Source organism: Diabrotica virgifera, chromosome 7 (genome assembly GCF_917563875.1).
Source record: "Diabrotica virgifera virgifera chromosome 7, PGI_DIABVI_V3a".
Classification (NCBI taxonomy): domain Eukaryota; kingdom Metazoa; phylum Arthropoda; class Insecta; order Coleoptera; family Chrysomelidae; genus Diabrotica; species Diabrotica virgifera.
The window spans coordinates 239,097,680-239,119,337 of record NC_065449.1 but is presented as its reverse complement, the minus strand read 5'-3'; the positions used below and the strand labels follow the sequence as shown (position 1 = coordinate 239,119,337).

At 34.0% G+C, this 21,658-nt stretch overlaps 1 protein-coding gene across 6 annotated transcripts in view; it reads left to right on the top strand.

Moving 5' to 3' along the window:
• LOC114328083 (probable DNA double-strand break repair Rad50 ATPase) overlaps nucleotides 1–21,658 on the top strand; it is a 105,483-nt gene that overhangs the window by 51,654 nt on the left and 32,171 nt on the right. For 4 of the 6 annotated variants that reach the window (XM_050655557.1, XM_050655556.1, XM_050655555.1 and 1 more), the window contains 5 exons: nucleotides 712–921; nucleotides 1,595–1,657; nucleotides 14,343–14,438; nucleotides 18,273–18,356; nucleotides 21,027–21,167. In XM_050655557.1, the coding sequence (XP_050511514.1) occupies nucleotides 712–921; nucleotides 1,595–1,657; nucleotides 14,343–14,438; nucleotides 18,273–18,356; nucleotides 21,027–21,167 (594 nt within the window). The remainder of the gene's footprint in view (nucleotides 1–711; nucleotides 922–1,594; nucleotides 1,658–14,342; nucleotides 14,439–18,272; nucleotides 18,357–21,026; nucleotides 21,168–21,658) is intronic. The other 2 variants (XM_050655559.1, XM_050655558.1) reach the window with 1 other exon arrangement.

Sequence of the window (21,658 nt, the reverse complement as noted above, 5' to 3'; positions counted from 1 at the left end):
TAAATGCACAATTGTTTCACATATCGGCTGAACTAAAACGAATGCCGGAGCAAAGAAGGTTGAAATAACATGGCATGGGTGTCGTAGCGACATCTGCTAAAAGCAAGCGAAAGTTTTACTTTAATAAAGTATAAAATAATATCAAAATAAAAATTTTATTGGGACCATTTTTCTGGTAATACCTTCGTGGCTTCTAAAAATTTGCAAGCCAAACGGATGCCGGAGCAAAGAAGGGTGAGGGAAATCTAATAATCTGATAAAGTTTTATTTTGATAATATTTTATATTTTATTAAAGTAAAACTTTCGCTTATTCTAATTAAGTTTCTATGTATGAATGTATGTATACATATAGTAGGTATACCTATTCGTAAAATCGTAAAAAAAATTTTTTAAATCGTGTAATTTTTTTTCTTTCAGCTTGTATCTAACGCTCTGTACCTTGAAAACGGTTGGCGTTACAAAAAAAGTTTACTAAGCAAACCCCAATTATTTTTCAGTTTTTTACTTATCCTAAAGACACCTTTTTTTGAAACATCCCGTAGAGTGGGATGTATGAAATATTTGAAAAATTTAAAGTGTAGACTCACCTAATCAAGACTGAAAAACGTTTTTAAAATATTACTGAAATGGGGGGTTTACATTAGTACTTAATATATTTAAACGTTAACATAATTATTAAAGTGTTTTTAATGTGTTGTGTAACGTTGTAGATTGATAATAAAGAAGAAATCATAAAATCACAAAAGGACACGCTAAACTTCGTTGAAAAACAACTAGATATTTTAAGAAGTAAGGAATCAGAAATGAGGATTGATAATGAACATCAATGTGCATGTATCCAACAATTGAAGAGTAGGGTTACGGAACTGGAGACTTCAACGCAGGATGCAGAAAGACGAGCAAACAATTTACAAATGGCCGTGAGTAGATATTATATTTTTACACATATTATGTTGCTTTAATTATTACTAAAATCTACTAGCTTTTGCCCGCTTTATATACAATTTATCTGCTAGTACCTTCATATTGCTTTACTTAAACATTTTAGTAGCTAATATAATCTCAGAAATGTTAAACTTTGGACTAGTAATATATAAATTAAATTATAATTGATCTCTTTTTTATCATTGCTATTATGTTTCTTTATTATAAAAAAGTTTCGTTAAATGTCTTTTAAAAACTTTATTACCTCATAAATCAGACTATTTTGTATATATATTCCAAGAAATATTATTTACATCGCCATTAAAATCAGGTCAGAGCTTATTTTGTCGTTATAAACAACAAATCTTTCTACACACCTGTCTGATTTATGACTTCTCACTAATAACATTTTTTAATAGCCGTTTGAAAAGCATGTTATTGCTTTTCGAATTTACAAAACTAGAAAGCCATACAAAGGTAATTTAAATCTTCCCTCGTCTAAAATTGATTGTAAAAGCTCATTTACCTGCGTACAACAAGACAACAACATATTATATTTGTTATCATTGTTATCAAATTTATAAATTAATAAGCCGTCAACACATTTTTTATAATGCATGAATAGTACACTACTTTTTCTTTATTTAATATATATTCTATTTTATGCAGGTAGACTTATATACCAACACAATTAATGTTTTAGAAGCAAGTGAAGAGAAATTTAAAATGGAGGTAAGGAAATGTATATATTTAGTTAGGTTTGGTGTATTTAATTTGAAAATTTTACTGGCGTTTCTGGTCTATTTTTATTTCACCGTTCACAGCAGGTCCACTTCCATCGGTTGGCATTATGGTAGCTATCAGAACTGACCATACAAGGTCCCGTAAACTTATGTTAGGCTTTCTGCTCTTACATATCATTGTAGAGAACGAAGCTCAGTTTACTACCTACGCCTACTAAGTTAATGAGGGCGATCGGTCAGGGAAGGGGTGTCATTGTGACATCTGAAGGCGGACCATAGAACAAAGTATACTCTATTTATTGAACGCAGTCTCAACTGTCTATAGTTTATTTTTTAACCAGGAGGAGTAAACTAAAAAGACAGATTCACACCCAAGAAAGTCACTAGAATAATAACCAAATACATCTTCTTTTTTGGTTGATCTAGTCGGCCCTCAACGGTAATCCATAAATATTATATTAAATTAATATGTCGCTAAAGAGTTCCAAAAACAACTGCTTTTTATATAAAAGCAGACTAACAATCGAAAAATTAAAGGAATAACACAGGAAACACAAAAATCGCCGATATAACTTAATTAACCTATGAAATGTCACTAGTGTCAAAATTTGATAAATGTCATTAGTGTCAAAATTTTATAACAGTGGCGTAAACTTGCCTGCGGTTGCACCAATTACAAACAAGCAATACAGCGCGGTAAATTTGAATCACTCCTCTTGGTTAAAAAACAAACCATAGTAATTTTGTGATATGTTGGTCAACCAGTTATCTAGGACATATGCATCTGGGAAGACAGTATGAGCTCTTAAGGTTTTTGATAGAATGGAAAATTGAAGAAAGCAGAGTAGACCAGGGCGCATCTGTAAAAATATTAGTACATTTGGATGTTGAGGTGACTCATATTTTTGCAGAAATTGCTTGAAAATAACTCATATAATAATATTTTAGTTATCCTCCCACTCAAAAAGGTCCGGAACATTGTTTAAATAATCAAACTGTCAAAAGTTAAGGAAAAATTCGATATTCTTCTTCGTTTTTTGATTATAACTTTAAAAGTATTCATTTTCCAGAAAAGTTGCACTAACATAAAAGTTGCGTAATTAAATTTCCTACAACATAGAATTAGTTATAAATTTTAAAACTTGTCGCCCTTGTTGAAAAATAGCAATAATCGCGAAAAAACCATAAGAAAACAAGTATTCGCATTTTACGTTATTCAACCATTTATGCTACACTTAAAACCTTCATATTTCAACCAGAAAAACTTTATGATATAATAAATCAATATTGTAAATTTCATTAAGATCGGTTTAATAGATTTTGCAAAATAAATTTTGCAATCCAGCTTTCGCAAAAAAAATTCATTTTTTCAAAATGTTGCATGACTGGAAATAAAGCAGACAGCAAGTTGAATTTTTTCTTACATATATAAGTATACTGTACCTTTCATTTGCAAGTTGCAAAATTAAAATGGGTTAAGTACCACGCCGTCAGGAATTTTTTTAAATAAACATTAATTTTTGGTGCTGCGCGCAGGAGAGCGGATACGTTTGCTCTGATTGGGCATTCCAATGACCTTTGATAATTACATATTGATAAATTTTAATTTTTAGTACATTTCGATATAAATAAATAAATTTGTTTATTGCAAAATAAAAACACATACTCTGTCCTTTGAAATAACACTTTTTTAGCAAAAACTTTCTTTGTTCATATATTTTAACTTAGAGAATGAAAGATTATTATTTTTAAACATATGCAATTGTTTAAACAATATTTCACAAACAATAATCAAATTAGTTTGCTTTTTGTGGAATTAAAATATAAAATACAACAAAATATAGAGTAAGAAAATAATATATTAAATAAAGATTGGAAGAAATTTTGGTGGAATTCAGCTTCTGTGAATCGAACACCGCTGTCCTGCGTGTAGCACCAAAAATTAATGTTTATTTAAAAAAATCCTGACGCCGTGGTAGTTAACCGATTTTAATTTTGCAAATTGCAAATGAAAGGTACAGTATTCTTCTATATTTAAAAAAAATTCAACTTGCTACCTGCGTTATTTTCAGTTGTGCAACATTTTGAAAAAATGAATTTCTTTTGGGAAAGCTGGATTTCAAAATTTATTTTGCAAAATCTGTTGAACCGATCTTAACGCAATTTACAGTATTGTTTTATTGTATCATATAGTTTTTCTGAATAAAATATGAAGGTCCTAAGTGTAGCATAAATGGTTGAAAAACGTAAAATGCGAATACTTGTTTTTTTATGGTTTCTTCGCAATTATTGCTATTTTGCAACAAGGGTGACAATTTTTAAAATCAAGTATATTCAAATGGGAAATAAGCCACAATTTTACCTAAAAATGATTTTATTAACGTTTCGACGCCCAAGTCGGGTGTCGTTGTTTTTTAAAATTTTTAAAATTTTCAACCAATCCTACATTGTAGGAAATTTAATTACGCAACTTTTTTGTCAATGCAACTTTTCTCAGAAGCGAATACTTTTAAAGGCATAATCAAAAAACGAAGAAAAAAATCGAATTTTTCCTTCATTTTTTGATATTTTGATTATTTAAACAATGTTCCGGACCTTTTTGAGCGGGAGGATAACTTAATTATTATTATATGAGTTAATTTCAAGCAATTTCTGCAAAAAATATGAGTCACCTCTCAACGTCCATCTCAAAACAGATGCGCCCTGGACTAGATGTCCAGATAGGAGAAAATATTCATGGTTAAAAAAAACATCAGAGTGGAGTTTTTGTCTTTTTAAACTTTGAGATAGTAAGTTGTTTCCGTTTGTTCCGGCGATTTTTTAATTTCTTGTGCAGGTGAAATGTATGATGTTTCTTTTCATAATGTTTAATTTCATTACATTCTTTTCTATGAAATAGTGTTTTCGCATGTCTTATCTTCTGTCGGATTATGGCGTGATTATGGCGCGGATTGTATTCGTTTTGATCTTTATTTCTGACTTCTCTTCTTTAGTCAATGAATTTCAGTATTTCTTCTGTCAACTGTTTCTGTGTAAATGCCAATACTTTTTCTAAATCATTTCGTATTTATTTTTCTTCATAGTCTTCTGGGTGCATATGCCTGTAGTACATTCACAGTTATTGTTGTTTGTATTTGGATGGTCTCAAGCCAAAGTGAACCAAAAGCCAAAATTGAAAGTTTTCAGTACGACAGTTTAAAGTTATACAGGTTTTATAAAATATACACGATATAGTATAATATTGTAGCGTGATTAGTGTAATTACTTCTAATTACAATAAAACTAGCGGTTCGTAATTTATATACGACTTTATTTATATAAGTTACAGACGAATTTATCTTATACACTAAACTTATTTACAAAATATGCCCGTATTTATACCCAGTTGTTATTCTGGAACAATCGACTCCCATCTCGAGCTATCGGCTTGTTCCGCCTACGTGACGTACCTTCCAGAATTCTCCGGCGAGGCCTAGCACATCCGATTACGTCACTCTCGAGGTGTTTACTGTTATACGGGGATCGGCCAAGATTTCTCTTCCGCTACACTGCTCCCCTCTTAAGATCTGAGCGTCTCGATCAGCAACTCTAAATGAAGGCCCAGGATGGCGGAATCTACACGACTCTCCAGCTCTGCATACACCCTTCAAGAAGAAATAACAGTCTACTGTCTTTGAAGGGTACGACATCTTCGGGTTCATGCAACACACAGTGATTTGTACACCAGTTCCTCTGAAGACCACTTCAAGCATGCTTCTCACAATCTTCCAATCCAGATTTTCTACTGCATGGCCTATTTTTGGTAAAGCCAAATTTTTGATGTCATAATTACACACGATTTTCTTCAAATTAGTTAGAGCACGCCATATGTTCTCGTAGCTTGGCGTGTCCGTATAAGACTTTCTGGTCACCATATACAGCAAAGATCGAGGACCATCTTCCAATCGCAGTACTCTTCCAATTTTAGGCTGCTGATTTCTTAACTCGTCCAGGCGGCCGAACTTTCTATTGAATACGGACGATATTCCTTTAGTCATCTCGAGGTCTTGGGCAACACAGTGGGCCAGAGAGACGTTTTCTGGAACACCAAACAGATCTTGCTGAACTTCTGTGGTCACGCCGAATCTAGCACTCTTTTTTGCTGCGTAATTTGACATAAATTGATTAAAACTTGGCTGTGCGACATCTTTCATCTCCTGTTGGAGGACTCGTGCTTCTTCTGTTTCATTTGAGCCAGCATATGGTGCAAGACGATTTATGTGAATAACTTTTGGTTTACCGTTTGGCAACTTCTTAATTCTATATATTACGTCATTTATTTTCTTCTTAACTTCATATGGACCTTCCCATTGTCTTTGCAGTTTAGGACATAAGCCTCGACGACGTTGCGGATTATAAAGCCAGACAAGATCACCTACTTCGAAGCTTTCATTCTTGCATCGAGAATCATATTGATCTTTCATTCTGTCACTGGCTATCTGGATGTGTTGTCGGGCAAGTTCATGAATGTTGTTCATTCGTAATTTCAGGCGGTCAACGTAGTCTTCGCCTGCAACATGTTCCTCGGAAGGTCCGCAGCCAAACTCTAGGTCGCAGGGCAACCGAACTTCACGACCCAACATCAGGCAGGTTGGTGTTTGACCTGTAGTTTCATTTACGGCCGAGCGGTAGGCCATCAGGAATAAATGAATGTGTTGGTCCCAATCTCGCTGATGTTCAGATACAACTTTGGACAAGTGTTTACCCATCGTTCGGTTCATCCTCTCGACCATCCCATCTGATTGAGGATGCAGGGGTGTTGTTCTGGTCTTATTGGCACCAATCAATTTACAAACGTTTTGGAAAAGAGCTGACTCAAAGTTTCGCCCTTGGTCGGAGTGGATCTCCAAGGGAACACCAAATCGGCTAAAGAATTCTTTAACAAGTACCTCTGCAACGGTAGCAGCTTCTTGATTTGGTAATGCATAGGCCTCAGTCCATTTTGTAAAATAATCCATGGCTACCAGGATGTATTTATTTCCAGCATCGGTTTCTGGAAATGGACCTGCAATGTCGATAGCTACTCTTTCCATAGGACTTCCAACATTGTACTGTCTCATGGGTGCTCTCTTTTTACCAACCGGACCATTACCGGATGCACACAGTTCACATTTTCGGCACCATCTTCTTACATCATCTTTACAGTTCACCCAATAGAACCGTTCTCGAACCTTTTGCAGAGTCTTCGTAATACCAAAGTGTCCACCTGATGTACCGTCATGCAACTGACGCAATACTTCTGACACTTTACTTTTAGGTACAATTAACTGAAGCTTAGATTCTGTACCATCATCGTTCTCAAAGGTTCTGTACAGAAGATCATCTTTTAGTACCAGGCAATTCCATTGGCTCCAGTAGGCCTTGACTTCTGGACTACATGCACTAATGTTCTGCCAACTAGGTCTCTCACCTTGCCGCATCCAATCCAATACTCTTTTTATACATGGATCATCTTCTTGGGCTTCTTGTAACTGTTGTGGCTGCCATTGCTCATTAACGACGGTAGTTCGTCTCACAGGGCAAAGCTGTTCATCTACTTTAAGCCGGTGATTACAACTTTCCCTGCATGGCCGTATCGAGGAAGCATCTGTATTTGAACCAACTCTTCCAGCCCTCTTCATGCGTCTCTTAGGCATCGTGTCACGAATCACCCTCCGTACCATTTCCACCAAACGTTCATCTTTTCTCTTATCGCCTTTTTCCACGGTTATTACTCGATTGTTTCGTGAAGCTTGGCTAGCTGCTTCGTGTTCCAAGGCAATAGCAAGTGCTTCATCTAAAACTTTCGGCCTTGCTAGTCGTAAAGCTTTCTGTAGTTCATTATCTTTCAGCCCATTGACGAAGATATCTACTGCAATTTCTTCTAAAACACTGTCTGGCACCTCTGGATAAGCCAACCGCACCACACGAGTCACATCTGCTTCAAATTCTTGCAGATTCTCACTTGCTCGTTGAGTTCTACTTCGCAGTTGTGCTTTGTATACTTGTTGTAGATGGGCATCTCCATAGCGTTTTTCTAGACGAGTGAACAAGGTCTGGTAACATTTTTCTTGACCCTTAGGAATTGATCTTAATATATCTGCAGCATCACCTCGCAAAGCAGCAGTCAAGGAAACAGCCTTTTCTTGTTCGGTCCAATGGTTGGCGGTCGCAATAGCTTCGAATTGTCTAAGGTATATGGACCAAGAGGACTTCCCATCGAATGGTGGTAATTTAAATCTCATATGATGCGATGTTTCGTCTCTCGGTGTTTCATCCTTCACTACAAGATCTAAAGCTACTGCATTAACTGATGGTTGTACTTTTGTATCAGTTATCATGCTCTCTAGTTGTTTGATCTTCTCTTCTAGCATTTCTTTATTGTCGTCTACACTTTTCTGTATCTTATCGAATGTTCTGGAAACTTCTTCAAATTTCTCGTCGGTCTGTCTACAAACGTCTTTTATTACTTGAGAAACACTTTCAAATTTCTCATCGCTTTTTCTAGAAGTTTCATCGATCTTTTGAGAAATGGTTTCGAATTTCTCATTGTTTTTTTTACTAACTTCTTCAAGTTTTTCGTTGTTCTGTTTACAAACTTCTTCAAGTTTCTCGTCGCTTTTTCTAGAAGTTTCATCGATCTTTTGAGAAACACTTTCAAATTTCTCGTTGTTCTGTCTAGAAGTTTCATCGATCTTTTGAGAAACACTTTCAAATTTCTCGTTGCTTATCTTAGAAGTATCATCAATCGTTTCAGAAACAGTTTTTAATTTCGATAAGATTGCTTGTTCTGCTGACTGGAAGTGGAACGTCTCTGGATCATCTCCGTTCTTCGTTAGGACTTCCTCGAGTCGTGCTTGTAGGACTATCTTGAGCCCACTGCTGTCCAGATCCCGTTCCTCTAGCTGTTCACGGAGCTGTTTTACTGTAAGTTCTCGTAGCAACATCTTTGGTCGGCACACACGTACTTTCCAAAATGTCTTTTAAAAGTCTTTCCGAATACCGAACAATCAACGCACTTTAACTATTCCCGACGAATAAAGTCCAAAAGTCTTTTAAAGTCTTTCCGAATACCGAACAATTAACGCACTCCGGTTATTCCCGACGAATAAAGTTCAAAAGTCTTTTAAAGTCTCTCTGTAATTCACTTATTTATATCGCACTAAGTTTACCGAACACCGACACCAACTGTAGCGTGATTAGTGTAATTACTTCTAATTACAATAAAACTAGCGGTTCGTAATTTATATACGACTTTATTTATATAAGTTACAGACGAATTTATCTTATACACTAAACTTATTTACAAAATATGCCCGTATTTATACCCAGTTGTTATTCTGGAACAATCGACTCCCATCTCGAGCTATCGGCTTGTTCCGCCTACGTGACGTACCTTCCAGAATTCTCCGGCGAGGCCTAGCACATCCGATTACGTCACTCTCGAGGTGTTTACTGTTATACGGGGATCGGCCAAGATTTCTCTTCCGCTACAATATCTTATACAGTATAAAAGGTTATAAGACCTATTCAAAAGAACATTTATTTAAATTTTTCAGTAACAGCACATGTTTTTGTTTACTTTTAAAGCCCTTTTATTAGATTTTGCAGTACATGGTTCACTTTGGAAAACTTTTTAGCATTTAGTTCTGTCTGGCATAAGAAGTATAAATAAATTGTTCTTTTTGTTTGTAATCAGGTTTATTAATACATCATTAAAATAAAACTAACAATACATAAGAATAAAATACAAAAGTGATGAGTAATTAAATTAGACAAATGTGTAAACCAATAATAGTAGCAATATTTAGATCGCATTGTTCATCTCATCTTCCTCTTCATTGTTATTGTCATTTTCTTCTTCAATGTCATCTTCCAATACTTCACTTTGTTGAAGTTTACAGTTTACTGTAGAATTGGTGATAGCATGGTGGTACGAATTGCAAAAGTGATCTGATATCATTAAGTTTTGCTTGACTTAATTTTCTTCATTTACGGTAAAGAATGTCTAAGTTTAAAGACGCTAGGTTTACAGGTCGGCCTTTCAATCTCTTATTTAGATTTACTGAATAAAATTGCGTCTCTTTGTTATGTGTGTATTTGAATTCCATAACTCCTGGAGGGTCTTGAGTAAATTTCATTTGTTTTATTTGTAACCACTCTACTTTTTGTTCATCTAAGTCTTTTTTACGGTTTACCAGATTTTGTTTTAATGCATCCATACTCTTGAAATCCTCTTTTTCCATGCATACTACTTTAACTTCTTTTGTTCTTTTTTACCCTTGAGTTTGAAATTATGTTATGCCATTGTGTAGGCACATAAATTTCAGAACAGATATTATTATAAAATTCACGATTTCCTGTTTTTTTTAATATCAGTGTTTTTACGACGTCTTGTTATCGATTTACATTTTACAGCACCAATTATTACGCTTGTTTGAGTTTCCCAAGACTGTGACTCATTATAAAACAAATTAAAAAAAATTTCTTTTTGCTGTGCCGTAAACGTATTTTGGCATTTCATTTTGCAATTGCAGCAATATTCATTAAAAGATTTAGAGTGTACGACAGTACCTGAAGTATTCATATATTCTTTACCAGCTGCCCTTTTTTGCTTGCGAATATTTTTTTTCCACTTCTTAGGATCAAATTTTCTCTTCTTGTTTTGGAACTCTTCCGGTCCTCTGGTATTTTCTTCCATCTGTAAAAGTCACAAAATATTAATATTTAATATAAGTAAATATTTTACAAGTAACATTACTTTTTTATGTTATAATACATAAAAAATACTTTCAAACACACATTCACTATGCATAAGACAGATAATTTTCATTCTCTTTTGCCAAAGTGAACTATGTGATTTTATTTTTTTTTTGCAATTCCAATACAAAAATGATGGGATATATTGCTTAATTCTAATATAGATAGGTAAAAACTATGTTCTTACGTTGGTACAACTGCTCATATTTCACAAGCGCTCCCAGCGGACACCGCAAGAGATAAATTCGCACAGGGTTCACTTTGGCAAAAGAAACAATCCAAAACATAACCAGACTTTTATACTGATATTTTATATCAATAAATATTATTATCTTACCTGATTCTGTAATATCCGAATCAGAACTTGGATGGTAATCATCTGAAGACCCACTACTGAAATCAGCGACTTCATCTTCACTAGAATTTCTATCAACAATGTGATGAAGATATGAACTATGTGCACGGGAAGCCATCTTGGACTGGATGATGGTTCACTGTGGCATATGACTACCAGTACTACCAATCTTTTGCTAAATAGAATTTATTAGTTTTCAGCTAATGTTTTCTTTTATTCACATAGTTCATTTTGGCATAAGTTTAGAACACAAGTTTGCCCCATAATGGCAATGAAAAAGTAAAAACAAATAAAATGTACCGGGTGTCCCAATAAGAATGGCTCTCGGCCATATCTCAGGAACCGTTTATAGTAGAGCTTTGAAATAAAAAATTTTATAACAAAAGTTGCCTCAAGAAAAGCCTGGAAATTATTTTCATAATTGTGGGACCACCGCTAGAGGGCGTAATTGAATATCAAAAATTAAAAAATCTAAATTTTACAAAATTTTCCTAATGAAGGGGCACTGGAAATCAGATCGTCGTATTCTTCATAAAATTCTACGCATATTTGATTTGACAAGTTTAGGTCTACCTTTGGAAATAAGAGGTGGGGGTGAGTGGGAACCTTGTTATGAAAAACTGGCTGTGAGTCCGGTTCTGCTTAATCAAATTTTGCAAACTTGGTCTTGTTGAAGACAGATCTTTTTCATCAATGTAAAAGTTATGATTTCGAACCAACTTACTGAGTAATATGCCAGCTAGAAGGCGTTACTTAATTTTTTTCAGAAATCTAGGTTTCCTTGGAAAATATTAAATACAAACATGCATTTTTAATACCATATTACAAAATTAGATAAAATTAGCAACAGAATAGCGAAAACCGCATGTTAATACCTTTTTTCTATCTCGAGATATCTTACAAAACGTGTAAATTTAAAAACATAACTGTCACTGTCACCGGTAAACGAAATTCATTAAAAGTAGTGTGCTATGGAAACAACAAAGAAACATTTTCCAGCTGTCAACGTATATTAGGTCTTTTCAACGCTTCTCATTTGTTTCGAGCCTCATTCATATCTCGTATATTAATATTGTACACGCATTATACGGCATATGACAGAGGCTCGAAACAAATGGGAAGCGTTGAAAAGCCCTATTACAAAGAAATAAAAACAACTATTTAGTGATGACATAAACGTTCAAATTTTTGCCCATCATTTTCGTTGCAAACATTTACTCTTTCAAGAGTAGATTGAACAGCAGTCTCAATTTCTGCTCTCGATATGCTTTGAATGGCGTTTAGTATTCTCTGGATAATTTATTCTAGAGTAGTGTATGATGGCAACAATTTGAATATTTAGGTCGTCACTAAGTAGTTCTTTTTGTTCTGTTATATTTAATTTTAATAGTATTGTTTCGCTTTATATTGTTGTTTTAATTAATTATATTTTTATACGTTGACATCTGGAAAATGTTATTTTGTTTTTTTTCCACAGCACACTACTTTTCACTAACTTAGTTTACCGGTGATAGTAACGGTTGTGTATAAAATTTACACGTTTCTCGAGATATCTTGAGATAGAAAAAAGGTATCGACATGCGGTTTTCCCTATTCTATTGCTAATTTAATCTAATTTTATGAAGTATGATTAAAAATGCATACTTGTATTTAATATTTTCCAAAGAAAACTAGATTTCTAAAAAAAAATAAATAACGCCTCCCAACTGTCTTATTACTTATTAGGATGGTTCAAAATTATCACGCTTACATTGAAGAAAAAGATCTGTCTTCAACAAGACCCAGTTTTCAAAATTTGATTTAGCAGAACCGGACTTACAGCCATTTTTTCATAACAAGGTTCCCACTCACCCCCACCTCTTATTTGCAAAGGTAGAGTTAAACTTGTTAAATCAAATATGCGCAGAATTTTATGAAGAATACAATAATCGGATTTCCAGTGCCCCTTCATTAGGAAAATTTTGTAAAATTTAGATTTTTTTATTTTTGATATTCAATTACGCCCTCTAGCGGTAGACCCACAATTATGAAAATAATTTCCAGGCTTTTCCTGAGGCAACTTTTGTTAAAATTTTTTTATTTCAAAGCTCTACTATAAACGGTTCCTGAGATATAGCCGAGAGCCATTCTTATTGGGACACCCGGTACATAGTTCACTCTGGCATAAGACCATCCATTTGTAACATTAGTATCCTGTCTGAGAATAAGGTATAACTTGTCATATAATTCTGACAGATGGCACCGGTGCACCATTTACGGTTAAAAAAATACACAACGCTCACAAATTATTATCTTTAATGTATGTTTTTGAACTTGAAGCGTTTATTTGACAAACAAGACTTGTCCAAAAATTAAAATTTTGGCAAATCAAGAAAAACTTCCCAGACATTTGTTGTTTTTCTAATAGTATCCAAATGTTCTATGTAAAGGGTGATTCATTTAGAGGTACTTTTTTAAAAAAGAAAAGACAATGAAAATAATTAATTCTATTTGAAAATCTTTATTGTCGTAAAATAGAACCATTCTTTACAACTACTTCTTAAAGATAATTTCTTTCAAATGTTGACCACGACTGCGGTTAAGACGGTCCATTCTGAAGGTCTAATTCTCGATGACGAGTTTGAGCTTTTCGATTGGTATTTGACCAGTGACTCTAGTAATACTGGCCTCCAATGCCTCAATCGTAGCCGGTTTATTCATGTAGACTTTGGACTTGAGGTAGCTCCAGAGGAAAACGACTAGACGTGTGATGTCACAGGATATAGGCGGCCAAATCACTGGTCCGAAGCGTGAAATAAATTGCTCACCGAACCGTTTTCTCAGTAGAGCCATGGTTTCACAGGATGTATGGTAGTTGGAGTCATACTTTTGGAACCAAATGTCACTTAAACTACGAACTTCAATTTCTGGTACCAAATATTCCGTTATCATGACGCGATAATGGTCTCCATTCACAGTAACATTCTGGCCGGTCCAAGACATGGACCGACGATGACACAGGTCCAGAAACCACACCAAACAGTGGTTTTTTCTGAATGTATTGGCAACTCTTGAACCTCTTTGGGTTGCTCATCAACCCAAATACGGCCATTTTGTTTATTCACGTTCTCATTAAGCCAAAAACGGATCTCATCGGAAAATATTTTTTTTTTGCTCACGAAACACATTCCTCATTGAACACCTATTGTCGTAATACAGCTAAATAATTTGTAGATGTTGTGCCGAGTTAAGTCTTTCTAGGATGAAATGTCAAACAATACTGAATAAGAAAGCAACTTTAGGTGATACCATTCATGCACGATTTCCCAACAAATCCCCACCGAAAAAAGTACCTCTAAATGAGTCATCCTTTAGTTTACTCCGGATATCTGAGATTTTTACACAACTGAATGTATCAGACGGATAAAGAAACTAATATTCTATGAGAAAAATACAAGTTGAATTTGCGAAAAATGGACATGTTGTTTTTAAAATAAACGCTTCAATTTGTCTAACGTTTTTACACAATATTTTTGTAAATTAACATAATAAATCCTTTTAGATCGATCGTCAAAGAACTACCATCAACAATCTACAAGAAGCACTAGTCACTGCAAAAAATGAACTCGACAATACCAAACAGAAACACGACGACAATGTGAGTGTGGGATGGGCGTCACGATGGTTTGGCCTGTCTGAAACAAAGCCCACGAACAATAACGAAAAACCAGTGCATGATATTTGACGTCCAGTGTTTACTCTAATATCAGTTTTTTTATTTATTAACATTTAGTATTACAAGCAACTCCCAGTTTTTTAACTATTAACAAGCAAAGTAAGAGCAACGAATTATTCGCGAGTAGTTAAGCATCTTGGTAAATACAAATGTGCATGATTTAGTCTAGATTTGTATTTTTGAGTTTCTCTTCAATTATCAGAAAAATTAGCATCTACTAAGGTCAAAAAAATGTGAAAATTATTTATTGTTGTTTACTAATCTACCTCTTAAACAAAAAATCTTGTTTATTTGTTACCGCTTCTATTAATTATTATTTTTGAGTTGTCAAACAAATCAACCGGAAATGTTCCTAGCGATTATTATTTATTTAACTTATTTGATTTTTTAAGTTTTAACGTATTTTTTAAATTTTAGTAACACTATAGCGTACTAAGAAATTTGAATTAGTAAAAATGTTTCTTATGAGTATGATCACTTTGTTTCTCAGAAAGATGAGAGAAATAACAATACTGCAAAACGCACTGAAATTATTTTTTTCTACAAACTTGTTAAAAATTACGAACTTCAATTTCTGGTACCAAATATTCCGTTATCATGACGCGATAATGGTCTCCATTCACAGTAACATTCTGGCCGGTCCAAGACATGGACCGACGATGACACAGGTCCAGAAACCACACCAAACAGTGGTTTTTTCTGAATGTATTGGCAACTCTTGAACCTCTTTGGGTTGCTCATCAACCCAAATACGGCCATTTTGTTTATTCACGTTCTCATTAAGCCAAAAACGGATCTCATCGGAAAATATTTTTTTTTTGCTCACGAAACACATTCCTCATTGAACACCTATTGTCGTAATACAGCTAAATAATTTGTAGATGTTGTGCCGAGTTAAGTCTTTCTAGGATGAAATGTCAAACAATACTGAATAAGAAAGCAACTTTAGGTGATACCATTCATGCACGATTTCCCAACAAATCCTCAAGCACTCCAAGTGATAGACTAAAAATGTCACTTTAAAGCACCATGTGCTTTAAAATTTTTAAGGCACTGCAGTTAAAAGTGAAATGTCAAATTTTGAAAGCAAACCTTAAAATCTTTATATTTCATTTATTTACAATAATATTAATAATACAATTTGCGCAATTAAAGAATTTGCGTTTGTAGAAAAAATATTGTATGATATACGTGTTAAAAGTACATTTTTAAGGCACTTATGTGAATTGCAGAATTGGCTTCGCTCATTCTGCAAACCTTCACATGCGTGCCTTAAAATTGTACTTTTAACACTTATATCATAAATAACTATTAAATGAACACTGAGAAAGAGAAAAACCTCAAAGAAAAAAAAACGGAAATTATCTTCAGATTTTTCTTTTGTGCGGTGGTAATTATTGCTACCAGAGGGCGAAACCACATTTGTGTTATTTGTTATGCGCCTTATTCAGCCGCATAGGACGAAGTATGGAGGGTTCATTCGACAAGATGCGCGCATAGCGAGTAAGCACGCATAGCAAATACGCCTATCCGTCCAGTTGTCGGTTTTGACGCACTTCAAAGGTCAAATATTTGGGCGCATACAGCGTATCCGCATAACAAATAGCACATAGCGAAGTGTAGTACTGCCATGAGCATTTACCAGAACCTTGAAATCACTGGTAAAGTGTCTACCTCTACATCTACACACTAAAAGAAAAGTTGTGAAAGAGAAAAACATTTATTTCAAACTACATTTCTGATGACATATAGAAAACATTATTTCTATAATTTTGTATCATATTTTTGGCAAATGAGGTCCTCTTTTGATTCTTATTGGAACTTCAGTTAGCATATATACGGAAAGTGCCTTTGATTTTAGATCAGTCCTTTTGTACCACTTTAATGCCGACTTTTTGAAAGATAATAATATCGTATGACATTTTTGCCAGGGAGATCCTTTCGGACAGGTCCCGGCGCCATTGCATCTTTAACCCTGATTAAAGTAGTTAGTATCGATGCACACTAGCCCAGGGGGACCGACAGCTTACCATACCCTCCGAAGCACGGTGAACAGCTGGTATCATTTTTTACAAATGAAAATTTTGGTGCCGAGATTCGAACTCGTGCGCTCTGACTGATAAAGCCAGTATCTTGCCGCTAAGCTACGGCCGTCCATTTTTGAACGATAAAACATTCACATGGCCCTTGCTATTATTGTAACAATATGTTCTGCCCCGCTGCATCGCGTCTTATCCAGAAACATCGATGTGGCTCTGTGTGTGTGGAGATGGGACCGATTATACGAGGGTCGGTCAAAAGTAATATTTTGTTACATTATAATACAGTCGGAAAATGAAAGAATACCCATGAACGATCACATAAATCACTTATTTTGTATTTGCTGTCTTTTTCTATAACAAACGTTTGTTATTTATAGAAAAAGACAGCAAATACAAAATAAGTGATTGATCTGATCGTTCATGGGTATACGCTCTGAGCTTCGCTAGTGTCGCTCCTAGCGGACTACTAATTCAACTTTCACCGGTAATTTTTAAATTTATTATTTAATTGTTATCGCTTAATATTTATAACGCAAAAATGTAATTACATTGTAATCGATTTTTTTAAGATTTTGCTAATCATTTTGACGTTCTATTGATAACATATGAATTTCTTACTTCGGATACTTTCACAAGTATCGTGTAGATGGCGCTAAGATTAATAGAAATTTTTAATTACATATTACGGAACATTAAAAAAACTTAAATTCAGTATTTAAAACGTAAGTATATTTAAGGTAAAAATATATACCATAGCTTTGACCAACTAATATTTTTTATAATTAATGTTTTTAATTTTAAATTAATCACTTTGACATTTATGTCAAATTTCCGGTAAAGGTTTACAGACTCGTCACTACTGGCGCTCGCGAATTTGTAAATATCCCCTCTACGTACGAGCTCACAGCGTATAGAGCTTTTCTTTCACAGTCATTTGTTTCGAGCTTCTGTCATGTGTCACATAATATTAATATATCTACGTCATACGTTATTGGTATATACAATGATACAAACCAAAGACGTATGACGAAGATATATTAATATTATGTGACACATGACAGAAGCTCGAAACAAATGACAATCGATGAAAAGCCCTATTCTTTCATTTTTCCGACTGTACTTCTGACTCTAAGTCACTGTCAGATGAGTATATGTAGGCTTTTTCTCCTTAGTGTAAATCTCTTTGTCAGAATAATCTGGATCTAAAACTGAATCATTAGAATCTTTATCACCGCTACCTGGAGAAGCCGGGAGTCTAATCCTATACTTTCTAGAATATTTAATAGCGCGCTATGATCTTCCTTACATGTATATACAGAGTAGAAAGGTCAAGTATTACCTCTAAGACGGAAATGAAAAGATTTAATGTAAGTCTAAAACTGGAAAAAAACGTAAGCCTAGTTGTCATCTTTAGCTTAGGACTATGACAGGCGAAAATGTGCTGCGTTGAAATCATATTTACTTTTTAAAAAAAGCATTTTTAAACATGTAGAAACATTTTTATAAATTCTAATTTCAGTGCAATAACAATTTTCTTCCCAGTGTATTTTTAGAATGTATTTATTTTTTACAAAATATATTTTCGATTTTGATTTTTGAGTTTTTGTTATCTACTATTGTCTGCATGTTTCCACCAGAAAGTAGAGAACATAGTAAGTGCATGTAAGTGAAATACATCGTTTTTTTACTGTTTTATGTAATAAATGCATTTTAGGTGATTGAGCATCAAAAAATGATAGAAAAGCTTCTTCAAGTAATGTCTGATAACGACTTGGAAAAGGAAGATCTAATGAATCAGGTAATTTTCTAATATTATTAAGTGCATATAAATCGGTCTACTTTACAAGTTAGAAATTATATTTTAAATCAAATTAAGATTTGGAAAGTATTGTAGATGATTTAATTTGCTTAAGGTGACTATAAACTTCAACGGAAAATACATTCAATGTTAAGGTAGACTCAGACCAAAACCTCATTAAGGCCATCGGTAAATAATTCGCAAATATTTTACGGGTATCCCTACTTTTTCTGTCTTTACACGGCAAATTACGTGTAGTAAAATTCACACTGGTATGGATATGTAAACATTACTAGAATGTCATTCTACTTGAAAATGTCATCGTTAATTTAAAGAGATGGCTTTTTAATGTTCTTGGATAACTGTTATTTTTATAATTGCAAATTTATTATTTCAGTTAATAAATGTGATAATTTTTTCACTAACTATGTATTCAGTGATTGTAATAATTTATATGTACAACAAAAACTAATACTCAATCGAGAAAAGAGGAAAAGTGCTTAAGTGATTTTTTAATAATATATATGGAACACTTCATCCCAAATTTTGGCATATGCCGATGACGTGGACCTAGTTGCCCGCACAACACGCAAACTAGAAGAAATGTATACCACCTTCTCAAATGCCTCAAAAAATATGGGCCTGACAGTAAACGAGGAGAAAACTAAGATGGTGGCATCAACACCCAACAATAGAGCCATAAACATCGGTCACCAATTCTCTGTTGATAACTCTACCTTTGAAGTGGTGGACAAATTCACATACTTAGGCTCCCTGATCACCAAGGAAAACGTCATGACAGAAGAAATCAAGCGAAGGATAATCCTAGCGAACAAATGCTATTTTGGACTGAGTAGACATATGAGAAGCAGAAACTTAAGCCAAAAAACAAAAATAACCATATACAAAACCCTTATACAACCAGTGTTGACATATGGATCGGAGACATGGACCATTTCCAAGGCAGATGAAAACCTTCTGCTTATATTTGAACGAAGGATCCTGAGAGGCATATTCGGTGGCATCTGTGAAAATGGTATTTGGAGGAGGAGGTACAACTACGAGGTATACCACAGATATAAACATATATTTGGTGGAAAAGACGTAGTATCTCTTATAAGAATAGGACGACTAAGATATGCAGGACATCTAGCAAGATCACAGCATAACAACCCTCCTAGAAGAATCCTTATGTCACAACCTGTGGGAAGTAGAAATAGGGGTAGGCCAAAACTTAGATGGAAAGATGGTGTAGATGAGGATGGGAGAAAAATAGGCGCAGCAAACTGGCAACGGTTGGCAATGGATAGGACTGACTGGCGTAATAGACTTGGGAAGGTCCAGGCTCTTTCATAGGGCTGTAGCACCATTGATGATGATGATATGGAACACTTACAATTTTGAACATCTTTAACAACAAAATACTTGCTTGGATCTTCCACAAATAATACACAATAAATAACTTTTTATTAAGTTCACGTCTTAAATCATTTATTTATCATATACACTATATTATATTAACACTTACAATTTTGAACATTTTTAACAACAAAATACCTGCTTGGATCTTCCACAAATAATACACAATAAATAACTTTTTATTAAGTTCACGTCTTAAATCATTTATTTATCATATACACTATATTATATCAATATTATTTTTTTTCTCTGATTCTGGCTTTGGTTTAGAACTAGAACCTTTAGCCACGTAATTGTATAACTTATCACTAAGTCAGGGGAGTAATGTGTAGTGTGTGTGTTGAGTAAGTGTCTTGTTACTTTGCAAAGTCGACGTCATTGTCTTTGCAAAGAGACGCTAATTGTTTCCGAACGTCTGCGGTCCCTCCGGTGAGTACCGATCCCACAAGGCAATATTATTTAATCAACTCAAAATATTCCCGATGCCATGTCAAATATTTAAAATTGTCACTGTCTGACTGACAGTATGCTGACAATATTCTATTCGACTGAGTGCGTTGTATGACAAAGATAGATTTGGAAATATTACCACGGACATTGTGTTTATTTTTTTCGAATCCTGAAAAAACCAATAAATATTTTTGAAAAATTTAAACGCAGAAGAAAGACTATATTATTATTACCGAAGGCCGAAAGTCCCTTAGAATAAATAAAAAGTTTGTTTTGAATAAGATATTTGAAATTCAAAATCACACTACATTTCTTAGTTTTTCACCCCTGTAAGTTATTAAAATAAACAATATAGAAGTTCTCAGGGACTTTCGGCCCTCGCCAATAACGTAATCTTTCATTCTGCGTTTAAATTTTTCAAAAATAATTATTACTTTTCTCAGGATTCGAAAAAAATAAATCCCCATTTGAATAGCATTGCAGCCGAAAATACGTACCCATCCTCTTAATGAAAAACAAATACTCAAGTATTTTACTAATTCAATAACTAGGTTGATTCTTTCTGTCTTGCTATGAGAACGCACTGTAGACAAATAAATGTTTTCAATAATGTCGAATTTCATCGTTTAGTTCGTATATTGACGTCGCATTCATGAGATTTTGTAATCTAACACGTATGTAATTAAATTAATAGAACCAGTTATTTGAACCATCAAGATTTAAAAAAACGGATATCAAAAGAAAAACTAACATAATAAAGAAAAAACATTTACCAAACCATAATTTATACTTTTATTACAGATTGGCATAGTGACAGAAAAATACGAACAACTACAAGAACTAAACTTTAACGTAGAAGTTGACCATTACAATAGTCTGCAAGATGTTGAAGGACTAGATCACCAACTATTTAAGTATCAATGTTTACTAAAGAGTACAGAGGTATTTATAATGCTTATTTTTTGTTGCTTGGCTTGTAGTGCTTGCTTATATTGCAATTTAATGTGTCTTTAAAAACTCAAATTTTGATATACAACCTACAATTTACTAAGTGCTATAGCATCGTCATGATGATGATTGTATTTACAAACAAGGAATTTGACAAAACTGAAAAAAGGATACAAATTCTTCTTAAGGTGTCATGCATTTCTGCGTAGGCGTCTGCAAATAAGTGTTAGGATAAATGAGCACGAATGGCATGAGAAACAGAAACTTTGGCATATCCCAGATATTCAAACATGCCTGGGATAATGAGCACTGAATGCAATGGAAAGATGCATGAATAACCATGAAAAAAATAGACAGCAAAAAGAGGAAAATCAAAGACGCAACTCTCATCTTATTAAATGAAGAAGAATATGAAGCAAATACATCAATATGTAGTCTGTAGTGACCAATACTGAAGGAAGAAGTCGGTAATAAGAGGAAACCAA